The sequence below is a fragment of the Columba livia genome, chromosome Z, assembly GCF_036013475.1.
Source record: "Columba livia isolate bColLiv1 breed racing homer chromosome Z, bColLiv1.pat.W.v2, whole genome shotgun sequence".
In the NCBI taxonomy this organism is placed as follows: Eukaryota; Metazoa; Chordata; class Aves; order Columbiformes; family Columbidae; genus Columba; species Columba livia.
This window is the reverse complement of record NC_088642.1, coordinates 68352892-68369166: the sequence shown is the minus strand read 5'-3', so window position 1 is coordinate 68369166 and position 16275 is coordinate 68352892. Positions and strand designations below refer to the sequence as shown.

Sequence of the window (16275 nt, the reverse complement as noted above, 5' to 3'; positions counted from 1 at the left end):
TGTCAAGGTTTAATTACAAGGTGGCAACAAACCATGGCAGATGCTTTCTGTTACCCACTCACCATCGCCTCACCATCTCCTTAGACAGGAAAAAGTGATAAGAAGAATAACGAGGAAAGAAGAGAGGCTCAGACTTGCAGGGTTAGAAAAAGTTTTAAGGGCTTTACTAATGCTACTAATAAATAGAGAAAGTATACAAAATATACACACCCAATCTTGTATGTCCCAGGATAGAGCAGTGTTTAACCCCTCCCGTGGCGTGCAGAGCTGAAGTGTCTCCAGCAGCTGCAGGGCAAGCACCCAGAAGTCCTGGGCAGGACTTCAGAGCAAACTGGAACTGGATTCAGGGATGCAGAGTCTCAGGCCCTGGATCACAGGCACGGGTGGCAGGGTCCTCTTTAGATGCCAGCCATGGTCAAAGAAGAGCCAGACCCTCATGATCTCCCTCTTTTATAGGGTGTATGACACATACGAGATGGAATACTCAGTTGGTCAGTTTTAGTCACCTGTCCTATCCACCCCTGCTTGCAAATACACCCCTCTCATGATGGAACTGTGAAATCTTATCAGTCTTCTTGGTTGTTATAGCAATAAATCTAAACATGAACTTTGTAGCCCTCTTCAGGACACTCTCCAGTAGCTTTGTATCTTTTTTACCCTATGGCTCCCAGAACTGCACACAGGGCTCCAGGTGAGGCCGCACCAGTGCAGAGCAGAGCGGGACAATCACCTCCCTGCCCAGCTGGCAATGCTGTGCTTGATGCACCCCAGGACATGGTTGGCATCTTAGCTGCCAGGTCCCTTATGATACAGGGAGGTGAGGAGGGCACCGTGCCTTGATTGCATGGCTGGTGCACAAAGTTCCCAGCACAGACTTTCTCCACCAATTTCCACCTTCTTTTTTTCCTAACACTCACCTAAATCTGTTGTTTTATCAAACAACAGTTTCATCCTGAATGCAGCTGTGAACATTTCCATGCCCAAAGCTGTGAACGATCAAACCCCTACAGCAGAAGGAGGCTCAGAGGAGATGGACACAGGTGATGCACTCATGATGCTCAGGGACGAATACAAGGAGCAACCACAGCTGTTGTAAAGAAAGCTGAACTTATCTCAGTAGAAAGGAGACCAGAGAGTGGCTTTTGTTTAGATTAATTGTCATATCAGTTTGAGTGATCAACTGGTTGTGTCGGTTGCCAGTTAATGAAAAGGTGTAAATGTCTTCATGAGCCAGCCAGACCAGCACAAGGGTCAGCCCAACATAAATTATAAAAACAGAGCAACCAAGAAAATGGACTTTGAAGAGAGCTACAGGCTTGAGCTGGCTTCAACCCACGTATTTCTTCCCCATGACTCGCAATACACAGCAACATGGCAGTGAGCATATAGAGACCAGTAATGGGAATTGCGTTTATATTGTGAATCAACTGGATGTTGCAACTGCTATATGCAATTGCTGCTTCACTCTGCTGAATCAAAATCCCATCTAATGTCAAATGTCTTAAAATAAGTAAACTGGGTAATAACACACTAAATTCTCCTCAAGCAGAATATCTGAAAGAGCCTGGTCAGAGTGTGTTGGATGTGAAAAGCATCAGAACTGCAAGGCAGCATGGTCAGGAAACACCCCACTACATGGTTTGCATCTCCAGCAGAGCACAGTTTACCCAGGACAACATACACAGCAGTATAATGCAGAATGGTTTGAAACGGCCACCCCTTTGTAGCATCAAGGGCAGATGAGAAAAATGTAAGAAGATATACCCACATATATAAGACCCTACACAACCTGCCTACTAATGTAAGGCCACAACTTCATGCAACAAAAGAGGCAGAAAGTGATACTCCTTTCTGACCATGATTCAGCCTAATTTTTAGTCACTTCAAAAATACAATAATAAGAAACCAACAACCTCACATGTATCAAAAAGTAAAACTCTAAATATATTTATTATTCAGGTACATTTGCTTTTCATTGCACAAATTTGTTTTTTATCCCCATGTTTTACAGTTTTTACAAAGCTGTTAGGAGTTTTAGAAACCATTAAATGATCACTTAAGTCTATTTAGGCACAGTTCATTAACACATAAATCCATTTCCTGCACTTTTTCTTTTCTCTCTATGTGTAAGATTTATGGTTGCCTTTAAGCTCCAAATTGAAATACATTTCACAGTCAATGCTTTTGTGGGCATACTGTCTAAAAAAGAACATTTGATTAAATAGTCTCACCTTATCAAATGTTGCCAGCAAAGCCTAAATGAAAGCAACTTCTTTTCCAGAAATGCTGAAATCAACACAATAAGAACCATGGTGGCCAACCATTTTCTATGCTAGCCAGCCATAGGGTAACAAAGAAACAGTCTGGAAAAGATTACTTTAACTTGGAAATAATTTAAATAATTTATTGTGTATGAAAAACGAGCAAAAATAACCTAGGGAAAAAAAAAACAGTGAATAGAAAAGTGTCGTATCCGCTGGACTGCTGAGGATGCGTTATTTGCTCTCCTTTCTGATAATGACAGCTTGAAAACCACAGTGTCATATGCCTGGGGCTAACCCCTGTGAAAATGCCTTTGAAATTTGAGGCTGTCAGGAATGTTTGACACAGCTGAAAAGCTGTGAGCTTCTTGATTTCTTACATTGCTCCTCTCTTTGGTGAGAAAGCCTGACCACTTCTGGTGTAAGACTCGTGTTTGGATTAAAGCTCTGTCTGCAGTGAGCTGCTTTTGCATGTAACTGCACAGTGTTCCCAGGGCACAGGAAAGTACATTGTTTCAACAACTTTGTTATTAATATATTACTTTTTACAAAAAGAGTAGAGGGATTCTAAAGGACTCTTCCTGAAAAATATGAATAACTACACCCTCTTTGTAATGCTGCAGAAAGAACCAGCAATATTTGTGACTTTTTAGCACCCACATCTGTTGTTGCTATGTAGAAATGGATGAAATATCTTCAAAAGCTGGGTGAAGTCTTTGCAGCACAGCAAAAGGATTGCTGAAGTCTTCGTGTGATTCTCATGTAAGAGTATTTATTGCCCGTGAGCTCCCTGCTGGCTATTGCTTTCAGGGATAACCAGAGGGGCATCTCACATGAGCACAGGCAGTGCATAGCCTTTAGTCCCCTTAATAAGGAGTCTGTTTGCAGGAATTTCTGACTATGGAGATTTTTTTTTTTTCAGACTTTGGGAAATCATCACACTTCAGAGAACCAGCAGGGCATAGTATACATTCCTCCATGTGTCACAACAGAGGTGCACAGTTACAAGCTAAACAGCAGCTGCTTGCTCTTCTTGGGTTTAAGACACCTCCACAAGCTCTGCATTTGGGACAAGGAAAAATATTCCCCCTGCAGTGTTGCTGCTGTGCTTGGCCCCTGGGGCAACAAACAGTGCCCCACATCACAGGAACAAGTGAGAGCAAAGCCCCTGCTGCCAACACCACAGCTTTAAATGCTGTCCTCATTTGTCTGATGAGCACCACAGCTGCACAGCCTCCAGGTGACTGTGACTGGTGTTTGGCAGAAGGAGAGAAAGAAGGCCACCAGCTCAAAGGACCAGAGATCCCTGCTGGACTCTGCAGCTCCTCTGGTGAGAACTAGCACACACCATTGCCCCTTTACAGTGGGACCTCCAAACAGCAACTCTCCTCTACCTATCACAACAGTATTGGCCCATGGCAGCCCCAGTGCGGCCTCCCACTCAGAGCAGGACTATCCCCAGCACCAGGTCAAGGCAGTCACGGCTTTGCCGAGCCACCTGGCTGCAGGCCGAGCTGCAAGATGAGAGGGCTGCATGATGATCACTTTGGAACTGGAGGTGCCTCTGAAGCTCAGATGTAGAGTGACCTCCTGGCGCAGGAGCGCAGCAGCCACAGGAGCCACTCTGCTGGGTCCAACGGTGAGAAAAGAAGCTGGCAGCTGCCTTCAGTCTCTTGTCCTCTTGTCATGTCAAGGGGCAGCTAAACAGGTTGTTCCTGGAGCTTAACAGGTGGTTTCTCCAGCAGCAGCAGAGCAAGATTTTCCAAAGTCACTCACTAGCTATAGTGCATGAGCTTCTGACATGAGTGGGCAAGCAAGGGGAGCCTGAAGAAACACAGCAATAACTGTCCATCAATAAGTCAGGTGATGATTAGGGAAATGTGACCACCACAAGCTAGGAAAGTCCATGCTGCCTGAAGCATCAATTTTTTCCCCCAGCATAAACTCTTGGAGGAGTTATCCACAGAACTGGAATCTGCTCAAGTTGCCAGGAGTACAAATAGCTGCAGGCCAGCACCGTCAGTGCCTGCCTGTGTTCGTGCAGAGGTTTCTGAGCTCCAGCTCCATCTGCTTAATTTGGACATCTCTCTGGTTTACCATCTCACGTAGTCTACGAATTTCTTCCTGTTGCTGGTAAAACATCTGCAAAAGCTGTAAGAAAAGTCACATTTTACTTCATTTACACTAAGAAAATACAGACTTAACTCATCAAATGCCACCAGTCCTGTCACATTACTTCTGAGAGAAACAGCATCTACACACTAAACATCCAGAGTGCTCCTGCTGTCCATGAGCCTAAACTATGAGTGCAGCTATTTCTCAGTATCATTTAGTAACACTACATCTGCTTAATTCAATGGAAAAGATCAGAAAAAATAACCCCATACCACTGATGACTCAAAGAAAGGCTAGACACAGAATATTTGGAGTCCTAGATCCTAGTTGGAGTCCTAGTCCTAGTTCCTAGATCTGCCACATCTAGTCTGACCTCAGGCAAGTCCTTTTACTTCTCTTTTCCTGTTGATTGTGCTCTGTCCTCTCCATTTGGGACTAGCACAGCCTTTCACTGTGCACAAAGCTAGGCACCCAGCTCTGCAAGGGCTGCTTCTGTAACCTCAGGGCAGCAGCTCAGAAACACGCAGAAGAATAATGCTTTTTCACACCACGGGAAAATTCAGCTGTGGAAATTCCTGCCCCATCAAGCTGCAGATGCTAAAATCTTGCAGAGCAAGAAAGGGGACCTGAGCACAGCTATGGGAAGGAAATCCTTCCAGGGTTCCTAAAAGCAAACAGGCTCCATGTACTCAAAACTGTCTCTGAGCTGACAGTGATGGAAGATTTGCAAATCACCAGAGATCTAACACTGAACAAGCTTTGGTTACTATACAGACAGTGGGATGGCCATGGCTGAAAACAGATAATGGAGTTGCCAGGACCTTTTCTGGAACCATTCCCAGGAGCAGGCTGTGACCAACAGCCGGCGTCAATGGCCCTGCACTCCAAAGTTGTCCCCCAGCTGTGAGCTCCCAAGGCAAAGCCAGCCCCTTTCCCATGTCAGGCTCCACAACATGGTTAGGCGCTTAAGACTACAGGGATGCACCATGTGCCAAGGGAGCAGGGTACACCCCCTTCTTTCACAGGCATCCCCTGCTTTCTCACCAGGCTCTCTGAGTGTGGCTCTCATAGAAGGGTATAAACCTGCATAAACTTCCTCCCCTTCTCCAGAGCCTGGAGGTCACAAGAACCCCCTTGTTCCCAGCCAGCCACTGGGCAGGCCTGCACCACAAGGATGCCTAAGAAAGCACGAATACTGATTGCTCCCTTCATTTCAGAACCCCTCAACTCCTCAGCTGGGGTGCTGCTGGTGCACATTTTTTCCTCCCATCTGGCAGCCAGGGCAGGCAGAGCTTTTGTCCCCACAAAGAGTGAAGAGCTCACACCACCCCAAGTCTATAAAATAAACCCTGCACAGATTCTGTCACCATTGGAACAGCATCCTTTGCCAGCTGAATCTGCGCTTGCCCCAACAGCCCCAAGCCTTCACCCCAGACATTCACACCTCATTTTCAGTTTTTGGTGGTGGACACTCAAACATGTCAAAGCCATTGGTGAGCCACATTCGCTCATTTTTCAGCAACTTCTCCTGCACTTCTGGCTGTTTTCTGCTGTCTTCAGCCCCACTTGGCTTCTGCACGTCCTCCAGTGGCATCCTTCCTCCCTGATTCTGAGGCTGGCTCAGGTCAGTAGTTTTCATGAGTGGCTCTGGCTCAGGAAACCGTGGTAAGGAATTCACAGCTCCATAACCTGGTCTCAAGGATACCAAGAGAGGCCCTGGGGAGGGAGGCAGATAACAGGTTAGCACTCACAAACCCCACTGAGAAATCAGCTGTAAGCACTTCATTCAAACAACCTGTAGGTAAAAACATGGAGGCACCTGACTGAAGTGGCTTCCAGAGTTCACAGCAGTGATTATTTTAGCCACCAAATTATTTTAGCTTCCAGCCATATTTTTTATGTCTCTCCTTTACCTCCCTTCCTCTTTCTCTGGCAGCTAACAGGCCAGAGAGTGAGTGGCAGCAGCAGCTTACCCAAGCCCTGGGGAGCTGGAGAGCTGGGCAGCTCAACATGTGCTGACCTTTGTTAATTCCATTCAGCCACTCTTGTGCTGTCAGTGCCGGTTTGTCTCCTGTGGTCAAGGGGTAGATGTCTTCCTGGTATGACTCCGACTGCAAGCAAAAAAAAGTCCAAAGTTGCTGTGTCAGTGAGGTTTTGGCTTACAGTGACCACACTGGATTGTGATGGAGAAAAAAGTTTGTTCCACCTCAGCACAAGGAGTGTCATGAGCACTCACTGGCATGCACATAAAATCTTCTAACCTGCCCTGAGCCTCTCTCCTGCCCACCACAACTCAGAATTGCATATGAAGGCCTGTTTTGATTTCTGCCAGTAAGGCCTTTACACATCCAAACAACAGATTGGGAGAGGCTGGTGACATGGGCAACCCAGCTCTCCTGAGCTCTGTTCCTGAGGATGAAGAAGTACATATGAAGGATGGACACAAGTCACACATCATCAGCTGACAGAAACTGGCCAAGGAAATAACATTGAAGGAACATGCCTGACTAGTAGTTGCAATGAGCCTCTTTGAATTCAAGGCACTTGTACCTTCCAACATTTCTGAAAGTGTAGGACATAGTGCTGACATTTACAATGTACCTTTGCTCACACAGTCATATGGAGCTACCTTAGTTAGCTACAGATTCATGACCCTGCTCATGGGTCATTCTCTAGCCACACCAGGTCTGAGACTTACTTCTACATCACTCTCTGTGCAACGGGTCATGTCTCACATGCTGCAGAACAACTGTCCGTAACACACCTGCACCTACTGGGTGGAGACCTGGGAACCCATTGTTCCCTTTTTCCCAGGGTGATTCTTCTTCCTTCCACAAGGAGATTATCATGTCATCCAACATCATGCCAAACCCCTCTCTCTGTTTCATCATTACATCAAACAAATGCCACCAACTGAGGAAGTTTACAGCCAGGTAGTTGACCTAACAGCCAAAGAGACCCCTTGTTGCACCCACATCTTGGTGAGCACATCTTAGAAAGCTGGTTGTTACACAGAGACCTAACTCAAGAGTTACACAGCCAGGGTTTGTTTGTAGGACTGCCCCATAAACTGACCGACTTTGTCCCTCAGATGAGGAGAGAGAAAATCCCTTGTACTACCTACTTTCCTCCCCCATAGAGTAACAGAGGGGAGCCACAGCCGCCCTTTTTTGCACTGATATTTGTCCCAGACATGAACACGAACTTACCCGTCGAGGCACAATCATGGAGACAGGCTCAATCATGTTCTTAGTTGGAATCAGCTTGTAGAAACGGAAGATCTCACAAGCTGACACTTCAAGGCCTCTCTTTGGCATCATTCCTGGTGGGGTAGCAGGAAAGAAACAGGGTATAAATCTCCCTAGGAAACTTAATGTCATCTGCCACGGAAAAACAACACTAAACAACAAAAGAAGTCACAGCATCAGCTCCAGAGCAGAGTGGTCTGAAATCTGCACCCAAAACTGGCTCAGTGGCACAAATGACAAGACAATTTTTTTTTTTCTTTTTTTTTTTTTTTCTGTCAGGCCACAGAGTTACACACAAGGTCTGCGGCTCTTGGGCTAAGCCTCCTGTTCCTTATTCATTCTCACAAGCTGCAAATAGAGCTACCATGACTGAGCAGAATTGGTAGGTGATACCACAGGATTTGGTTACCAGGATCAGCAGGAAGGGAGTTCAGGACACATAAACACCAGAATAGCCATATGGGCCAGGATGAAAACCCTCCTCAGTATCCTCCCCTCAACACTGTCCCAAAGCAGAAGAGAGTATGAGAAGGGTGTGGACATCTACTTTGCCAGAAAGCACCCTTTGTGTTTCAGGGACTGGCTAAGCCCCACAAGGTCTTTAAGTACCTGTCAACCTCAGTGGATTTCTCTTCTGCAAGATTACAACCACGTCAGTTCCCTTAACAAGAAGATTGCCTCTCCTTGGAAACCTTGCTTCATGGTGTTCTACAGAAGCTTTGTTTTCTTCTAATAAAAAAATACTTCATTAAATAGTAGATTCAACATGAAGGACTGTTGTTTCTTACGGTATGTATTCATCTAAATGTGAATCTATACTCCACTTCTCTACAATGTATTTCATTTTGGCAGTATTGGGAAGGAAGCTCTTCTGCAATAGCCTTAGCAGAATTTTTGATCAGCAGAAGAGATCAGGTAAGGCAAGGAGATTTGATTCACTCAGGCTTTTTAAAAACACTTGTGTATTTTCTTTTCATGGAAGACTTTTAAAGAGACTATGACACTAAAACCAGGATGTTGTACATTGGAAGGATTAATAGACCTGAATAACAGAGAGATCTTCCAGTTAAATTTTAAGTGATTTATTCCTTTTCAGTAACAGTTTTTTGAAGGAGACCTGCAGGCACAAAATCTAATGCTGCTAAATATCTGTACCAATGTCTTGGAAGAATAACAGTGTCCATAGGTAGTGTGGAGCAGCGGCAAATGGTCCTAAAAACACATCAGTCTGCAGAAGAATATGGCTTACAGGGTAGACTGGAAGGTTCAAGAAAGGGCTACCAATAAGGTCTGAGGCTGAAAGTCAAACTCTGTAGCTTGAGTGGGTTAAACAACGGGTAGTATGCGGACAGGTTAATAAGGAAGGGTCTCCAACAAAGGAGGGATAGACCGACTGTGATTAGGGTATCTCTAAACGAGAAATGCCAGTACATGAGAAAGTAGGCAAGTGATTAGAGTGAAGGCATTAAGACATGGTGCACCCATTACCAGAGAAATCAAAGAGTGGAAACAATGTCAACAGTGTTCAATGCCAAAAATCTTGGGGCAGATTCATTAAGGGCAAGGAACATCCTCCACCTTTAAATCCAGACTATCCTCCCTTCCACCTTGACCAGGTGTGTGAGAAGGGATGCAGCACTGATTAATAAAGTTGCCCGACCCATACTTTGCTGGTCAGAAGGGACTTCTCCAAGCTGTGACTTTGTAAAGCCACCTATGGTACATAGGTAAGCTGGACCAAGCCGACTGTTGTGCACCTGTAAACCTGGGTGGAGACTGGAATCTGACCCACTCTTTCCTAAATTATGTTTTGGATAGTCCTGGACTCTGATAGCCTCAAAACAAAGAAGCCATAATCTTCTTGAAACGTTAGACACATGCTGCCACTCACCAATTCCCTTCTGTGGTAAATGAGAACGATATTCCATCAGGTAGTTCAGATATGGTTTCTCAGGGCTTATCTCATAGTATCGTATATTTCCATCACCCTAAATGCAAAGAAAATTAACATAAGCCATACCCTGCTGTTCAGCATGAGGTCATGAGATGAATGCCTGGTCCCAGAAGCCATGAAGGGTCAAGAACGAACCAAATATTTACCCTCACATTCCATTGTGGAAAGGTTAGGGCTCTGCAGCATACCTCCCCCAGAGCAAACATGGCAGGTCTGCAGTGAAAAGTGTGGCCTGATGCTGCAGCACTAGGCCCCATGCCATCAGCCCATACCCCTAGGTTGATGTGCTTCAGGAGCATCTTTGACTTCAGTCTGATGCGACATAGGCCAGGAGAAAAATGAGACACGCCAGCATTTGCTGATGTGGAAAGCACTTACCTTTCCTACCACATAAAGCATGTGTGTGTCTGAGTCATAGAAGGGAAACAGGAGTCCTGAGGAGCCATCTAGATCCTCCTCCAGTAAAGGCACGGAAAGGTCATTCTGGGCAGGACACAGGAAAAACAGTTGTGATCACTTGTCAGTCACCTCAAGCCAAGGGACACTTTACCTGAACCCCACCTGGCAGCAGCACAGGAGCACAGCTGTATAATGATCCTAGGTCACAGCCAGCTGCCTGGAGCAGAGGGCAATGCAAAGGCTTCTTCAAAGCTCTGTGAGCGGGAAATAGGTGCTCTGTCACTGGGTCTTGATTGAGGTCAGCACCCCAGGACATCAGTTCCTATCACTAGAACATCTCAGGCACTTCACAGTGGGTAAATATGATAAGAAACACTGCCTGCCTCTGCATGGGCTGCCAGATTCAGGGAGATGGAGGGGACTTTGGGGCATATCTGCATCACACACTCATGTTCCCTCTCTACGTCTAGTGAAGGCAGTACCGCCACAATAGTGTACTACCCACCACAAGATCAACCCACATCAGCCAAGCAGTCTCCACCCCGCACAGTGGAAAGGTGTCCATTGCAAGGGCAAAAGCTTCCATCAGCCTTTTGCAGGTAAGCCATGTAGTAGCACATAGCACAGCAGTCCACACACAGGCTGGCATGCCTTACACAGAGCTATCGCAGTACTGCTGAAGGGATAAATGTTGGGAGGACCACCAAAGGGGCAGAGTATGGTGTCCCATGGCTGCCATTGTGGCTATTGCCAAATAAATATGTATTTAGCATAGGGTTAATACATATTTTGTCCTGCAGAACTGTCCTGCTGCAGGCTCCAGAAAGCCAGAGTTTCTGTTTAGATGCACTAATGACATAAGTAGATGTGAACATCAGAAAGATGCCTGCTGGGCAGCTTCTGTGCCAATGTCTGTCCCTAAGGAGACTGCACACACCTGGCCTCATGGGCCTTCCCACTGTGTTCTCAAACTACATGTGCCCAGCTCCTCCAGCAGCTCCGAACCCCTGATGTGAGACCCACGGTGTGTCAGAGCACTGCTCACCTTTGTAGAAAGCCTTCAGACAGCCACACAGTGATTTGCCTCTCACATGTGCAAAGAAACTGTGTCCAACCACAGCCAAATCACAAATCATAAACTTGGTCTGTCAGCTTTGTGTGGCACAAAAAGTGACAGCACAACAAAGAGGCAGAAGATTGTGTTGCAATGTGGTTGGTATGGATGGACAAAACGAGATGCTGACAAAGGAAAAGCATCTCACTGCACATGAGAGGCATACAGGAGGGTCAGGTTTTGTAAGGCTAGCAGCAGCCGTGATAGGAGACCATGTGTTGGAAGTGACCAATAAGTGCTACCTCAATACTCTGTCAGGAATTATCAGTAACCAAAAACATGTCACAACTTTTTCTCCACTGAGGGCTTCACCGAGGCTGTATCTAGAACTTATTTCTCTTTCCAGTACCACTAACAATTTGCCACTAAGAGCTGCCTTTAAGTCAGAGACACAGTGATAACCCAAAGGTCCTTTGAATTATTTCTTCCCATGTTGGGCATAGCATTCTTTTTGTTCTGGTGGATTTCTGTGCTGAAAGCTTTGAGAGCTTCTTCAGACACTCATACTCAGTTAACAGTGTTATAGCAGTAAGGTCTGTCACACATTAAGAAATAATTTAGCAGCAATGCAGAAGTGATCTGTCATAAATCAATTTTTAGGTATTTGGCAGCTGGAAAAGTTGAAGTGACAGCAAAAGGGAGAAAACTGAAGCTGGTTAAGATTGCTGGTTCAACTCACTTGATCCCATAATGCAATTTGCCTATTATTCCACCGAGATGTTCCAGTAGAGAACAGCTTTTTCATGTTTCCAAGGAATAAGACTTTATTGACTCTGTGAGACTTGTAGCTGGCTTCCTATAGGAAGAGAAAGGACACTGCATAAGAAACGGCACCTGTTGCATAGCTACATTTCATATTACATGAGACCTCTGATTCAGTCACATCTGAAAGCTCTGCTCAGCCTAGCTCAACTACTGCAAGCAGTATTTCATAGGGATCCAAGAAAAGTGCCCTAAACTCTTCAGCAGCTTTCCTAAAAGCCCAGTCAATATCTCCAACTATTGATTCACATATTTGAAAGAGGGCAACCCCATTCATGGTAAGGAAGACTTTTCTATATACACAAATCTGTGCAAATACCTACGAAATGCAGTCAGCCTCACCTTACCAGCAGATACAAAGTACAGGCAACAAAAACAACCCTGGCAGTGGGACAAATGTCCGCTTGCATTCACCGGTCCACCTGATCTCTACAAGCCCTCCCAAGGCATTACTCAGAGGGCTGCAGGAGGGAGCTATGTAAACAGTGTGCTTCAGGAAGGGTTTCAGAGAGCATGGTAGCAAGATGCAGAAACCCTGTTTTCAACAATGGCAGCAAGTGTTCCATGAAAAGTAGAATGAAATACTACCATCTGGTTCCTTGGGCAATGCAGGGCACAGGTGTATCTTCTTCAGTGGCAATGAACCTACCCAAAAGGGGAAACACTCCAAGGGGTAAGATCAGCTGGATCACAAACCTCTGAACCCAACCTACTTGTAGGACTGTTCCTGCACGAGGGTCTATCAGTCGTATCTTTCTGTCCCTGCAGGCCGTGGCAAGGAGACTGCCATCTGTGTTGAATGACATGGAGAGGACCACATCTTTGTGAGCATCAAGGATCTTCACTGGGTTTGAGATGACAGCCTCCTTGTTGTCAAGGTTCCAGATCATAATCTGAGGCAAAGGAACAAAAAAATCAGCCCTCTGCTGCCTGAACAACCAGGGAATTTGTATACCTTGTTCACTTCTTCCTCTCTTCTCTACATATATAGGTCTTACCATAATAACTGGTTGCTCTCCAGCATTTAAAATACTCATAATTCCTGGTACTTACAGCATATATCAGGGACACAGTGTCTGCTCAGAATGTCCAATATTCAAATTTCCTTTGGAACTACATTTTACACATAAAAATGGCCAGCATCAGTGCAGATATTTGAAATAGCACAAGAATGAAGCCAAACAAAAAAGTGCATGACATTACATTACATTATACCAAATCCAGTAAAGGAGAAGGGCTGAGTAGACCGAAATTCATCAAAAGACTGGAAAATTACCAATTGCTTTTGAACTTGCAGCAATGTCTTTTTGTTTTTGCAGTCACCATGGAATTTTTGACTGAAGAAGGCTTCTGAACTCTTTAGTATTATCTTACACCTTGAAATTAAAACAAATTTCAAAAGGCCCTGCCAAACAGGGTGTCCCAGGATGAGAGTTCTACAGAGAACAGACCCACCTTGTAGTCATAGCCAGAGCTGAAGAGGATGTTATTAGCAGTGGGATGCCATTCAATGAGGCCCACTCTTCGAACATGCCCAAGAAGTTCCTTCTTCGGATTGGTAATGTTTTTTGTTAGCAAGTGCCTGGGGATGTCCCAGATTTTGATCTGCATGGTACAAAATGTGTATCAGTGAGATTCCTGAGCAAGAAGCCAATTCGGAAGTTACTAAAAACTATTATTCCCTTGGTATTATTATTCCTTTGGTAGTGAATAGGAATGCTCCTACCTTTATTGAATACCAGTCCTTTAAACCAGTATCTTTACTTTTCTGTGGGCCTGAATACTCCTCTTTACCCTCTATCCTTAGCCAACAGTTTTACCGGATTGTTTAATCTTCGCAATCTAACCCTTACACCTGGCCAAGCTGTCAGAACAATTGTGAAGAGTTATTTCCAAGGGGAAGAAGAAAAACACAGATATTGCAGACCTTGCCTCCTAGCAAACTTTGATCAGGAACAAGCAAATCTGAAATAAATTTCAGCAAAGGCTCCCAGAAAATATTATAGCAATGACTGATCCAAACAGTCATCCACTCAATGCTACCTGGTAAAAGAACTGCAAACTTCCCTGGTCAGATGACAGCTGTAGTACTGTTTGTTCCATAACAAATGGCACCAGTGCTAAACACTTTGCAAATGACACAGCCATTTATCAAAGTACACAGAAGCCCACCCAGGTGGCCACACAGCAGGCGTCTTGAGTAGAGAGACTGGGCAACACCGCACTGAAGTCGCTCAACACCGGGAGTGTGCTGTCCCATAACACGTTAACCTGCAGCATGAAGACAAAAATCCACTGTCCTCCTGGAGCGGAAGGAGACAGTAGAGGAAACCTGCAAAAGGGGTTGAACCAATGCAGGGAAGGGGGAAAAAAAAAAAAAAAAATAATCTTTCTCACACTAACTCTAAAAGCACAAGTATTTAGGATTCTAACAGATGATTAGCCCTTTGGTTCAATGAAAATGACTATGTTTGTCATAAATTTTCTAGGACTTAGCCTGAAGCAAAAGGGAAAGGCTCTTCAAATCAGATAATTTATGGAAATAAGCTACACCTGCTCAAGTCTCCCACTGTTTGACTAATGAGGATCATGCCTCTCTATGCCCAAGAAGGACAAATGCTGGGACCCGCTGAGAAAGATCATGAGCACCCTTCTCAACACTGTTTAGCCCACTGGGGAATCAAGTCCATCAGAAACCTATGGACTGTGGGGTCCAGTAGCCTCTAGATGAACTTCCGCAGTGGTAACAGAAAGCATCACACTCTACAGCTTCAACAGCCATCACTAAAGGAATGGAGCTGAGAGAGTAGGGAAAGGAAAAATAGATTATGTTCATCCTAAGAAGAACTGCCTAAAATGAACCGTTCACTCCTCATGCTATGAAATGATGGGTGGTAAATGCAGGCTGGAATCTCAGGATGCATTAAATGGCAGAAATTGCCAGTGCTTAGTATGCAGAAGAAGCAGGTGTTGAAGCCAGACTTGCCAGGACAAGCAGGAACAATCCACAAGCTGTCTGCCCTTCTGTATCTTGAAGAAAATCCGACAAAGCAAAGTAAAAGGCACAGAGTTGCCCCTCTAGCCATGGAGGAGAAGATCTTAAGTAAGCTGAATTCGTACACGCTTGATGATTTGTCAAAAGAAACGGAAGGGGTAAGAGGATAAGCCCTCTCCCCATCCTGTTCAAACTCTCAGCCCCTGGCCACTTGCAGTGGCCTCAGCCTCAGCTGACTGAAGCAGCAGTGGGAACTGGAAAGGGCACTGGATGTTCACAGACATTATCCATCCCGTCGTGCCCAAAAGTACCACCCTACATGCTTCAGCTACACACCAGAAAAGACTGCTGTGATATCACCAAGGCAAGCTCCAGAAAGACTGACTAATGGCCACAAAAACTCTGAGGAATGTGGATGATGGGAGATTTCCATCATCTTCACAGAAGCTTGCAACCTTCCTGAGAAGCACCAGGGAGACCCAGTCCTGTAAGAGCAATCACATACATCCTTGCACACAATCCAGAACAGTGGCTAATTCTAATGCTGAGAAATGGCAGAGAGCACTCAAGCCTTTAATAACAGACTTCAAGGAAGGCTTTGGCTCTCATGTCTAGCCCAAAGGAAGTAGCAGACACCTCTGAGACCCCAAAAACTTCCTCAGTCTTCTCTTAGGACAAAGAAAGTGTTGCTGTTGAGGTTTCCTACATTATGCCCAATCTGACCTCTCCACTACAGGCCAGGACAAGTAAGACAGATGTTGACCCCATGGAGGGAGTCCAACAGCAGCCACTAAGATAAGGAGGGGACAGGAGCACAGCAAACCTGAAGGGAGTTGGAAATAAAACAATTTGTTCAGCTCAGGAGTGAGAAGGCAAAGGTGACCTCTTCTGGCTGCCCTTCGACTACCTTGCAGGAAGGCACAGAGAAGACAGAGCCAAACTCTTTGTAGGTGAACGAGGAGAGTACTAAAGGCAATGGACACAAATGTCAATATGGGCACTCCCTGGAGACCAGAGGAGCCCTATTTTCCCCAGAAAGGTACTCAGTCCCTGGAGGAAGGGCCCAGAGAGGCCATGGGATCTGTAGCCATGGAGATCTTCCCAACTCATCTGGACAAGGGTTGGAGCGACATGATTCAACTGGCCTGCTTTGAGCAGGACTTGGACTAAGTGACCTCCACATGTCTAGCTACAAGGTACCAGGAAAGACAGTCATACTAAGAAACACATCTGCTGTCCTCACTGCTTAGCAGGGAGGGAAGAGGTGTCCCAACACCGTGTCACCGTGCAGGGGACCCCTAAGATCCCATTTCCTGGTGCCAGGGTAATGATGGGAGGGTAGTACCAAAAACAAGAGGGTACAGTCACAAACAGCAAGACTTCTTAGAACAACTTTTGGTGCTCAGAACAGTGACAAACCAAGTGTT

The 16275-nt window shown here is 45.5% G+C and overlaps 1 protein-coding gene across 3 annotated transcripts in view; it reads right to left on the bottom strand.

Annotated features, from left to right (window-relative positions):
* Positions 1-1921: 1921 nt before the first annotated feature.
* Positions 1922-16275, bottom strand: part of CORO2A (coronin 2A) — a 57765-nt gene continuing 43411 nt past the window's right edge. For 2 of the 3 annotated variants that reach the window (XM_065046287.1, XM_065046288.1), the window contains exons 4-13: positions 14026-14124; positions 13309-13458; positions 12567-12746; positions 11771-11887; positions 9957-10061; positions 9516-9612; positions 7586-7698; positions 6397-6487; positions 5821-6092; positions 1922-4412 (exon numbers count right to left, since the gene is read on the bottom strand). In XM_065046287.1, the coding sequence (XP_064902359.1) occupies positions 4281-4412; positions 5821-6092; positions 6397-6487; positions 7586-7698; positions 9516-9612; positions 9957-10061; positions 11771-11887; positions 12567-12746; positions 13309-13458; positions 14026-14124 (1356 nt within the window). In that variant the 3' untranslated portion in view covers positions 1922-4280. The remainder of the gene's footprint in view (positions 4413-5820; positions 6093-6396; positions 6488-7585; positions 7699-9515; positions 9613-9956; positions 10062-11770; positions 11888-12566; positions 12747-13308; positions 13459-14025; positions 14125-16275) is intronic. The other variant, XM_065046289.1, reaches the window with a different exon arrangement.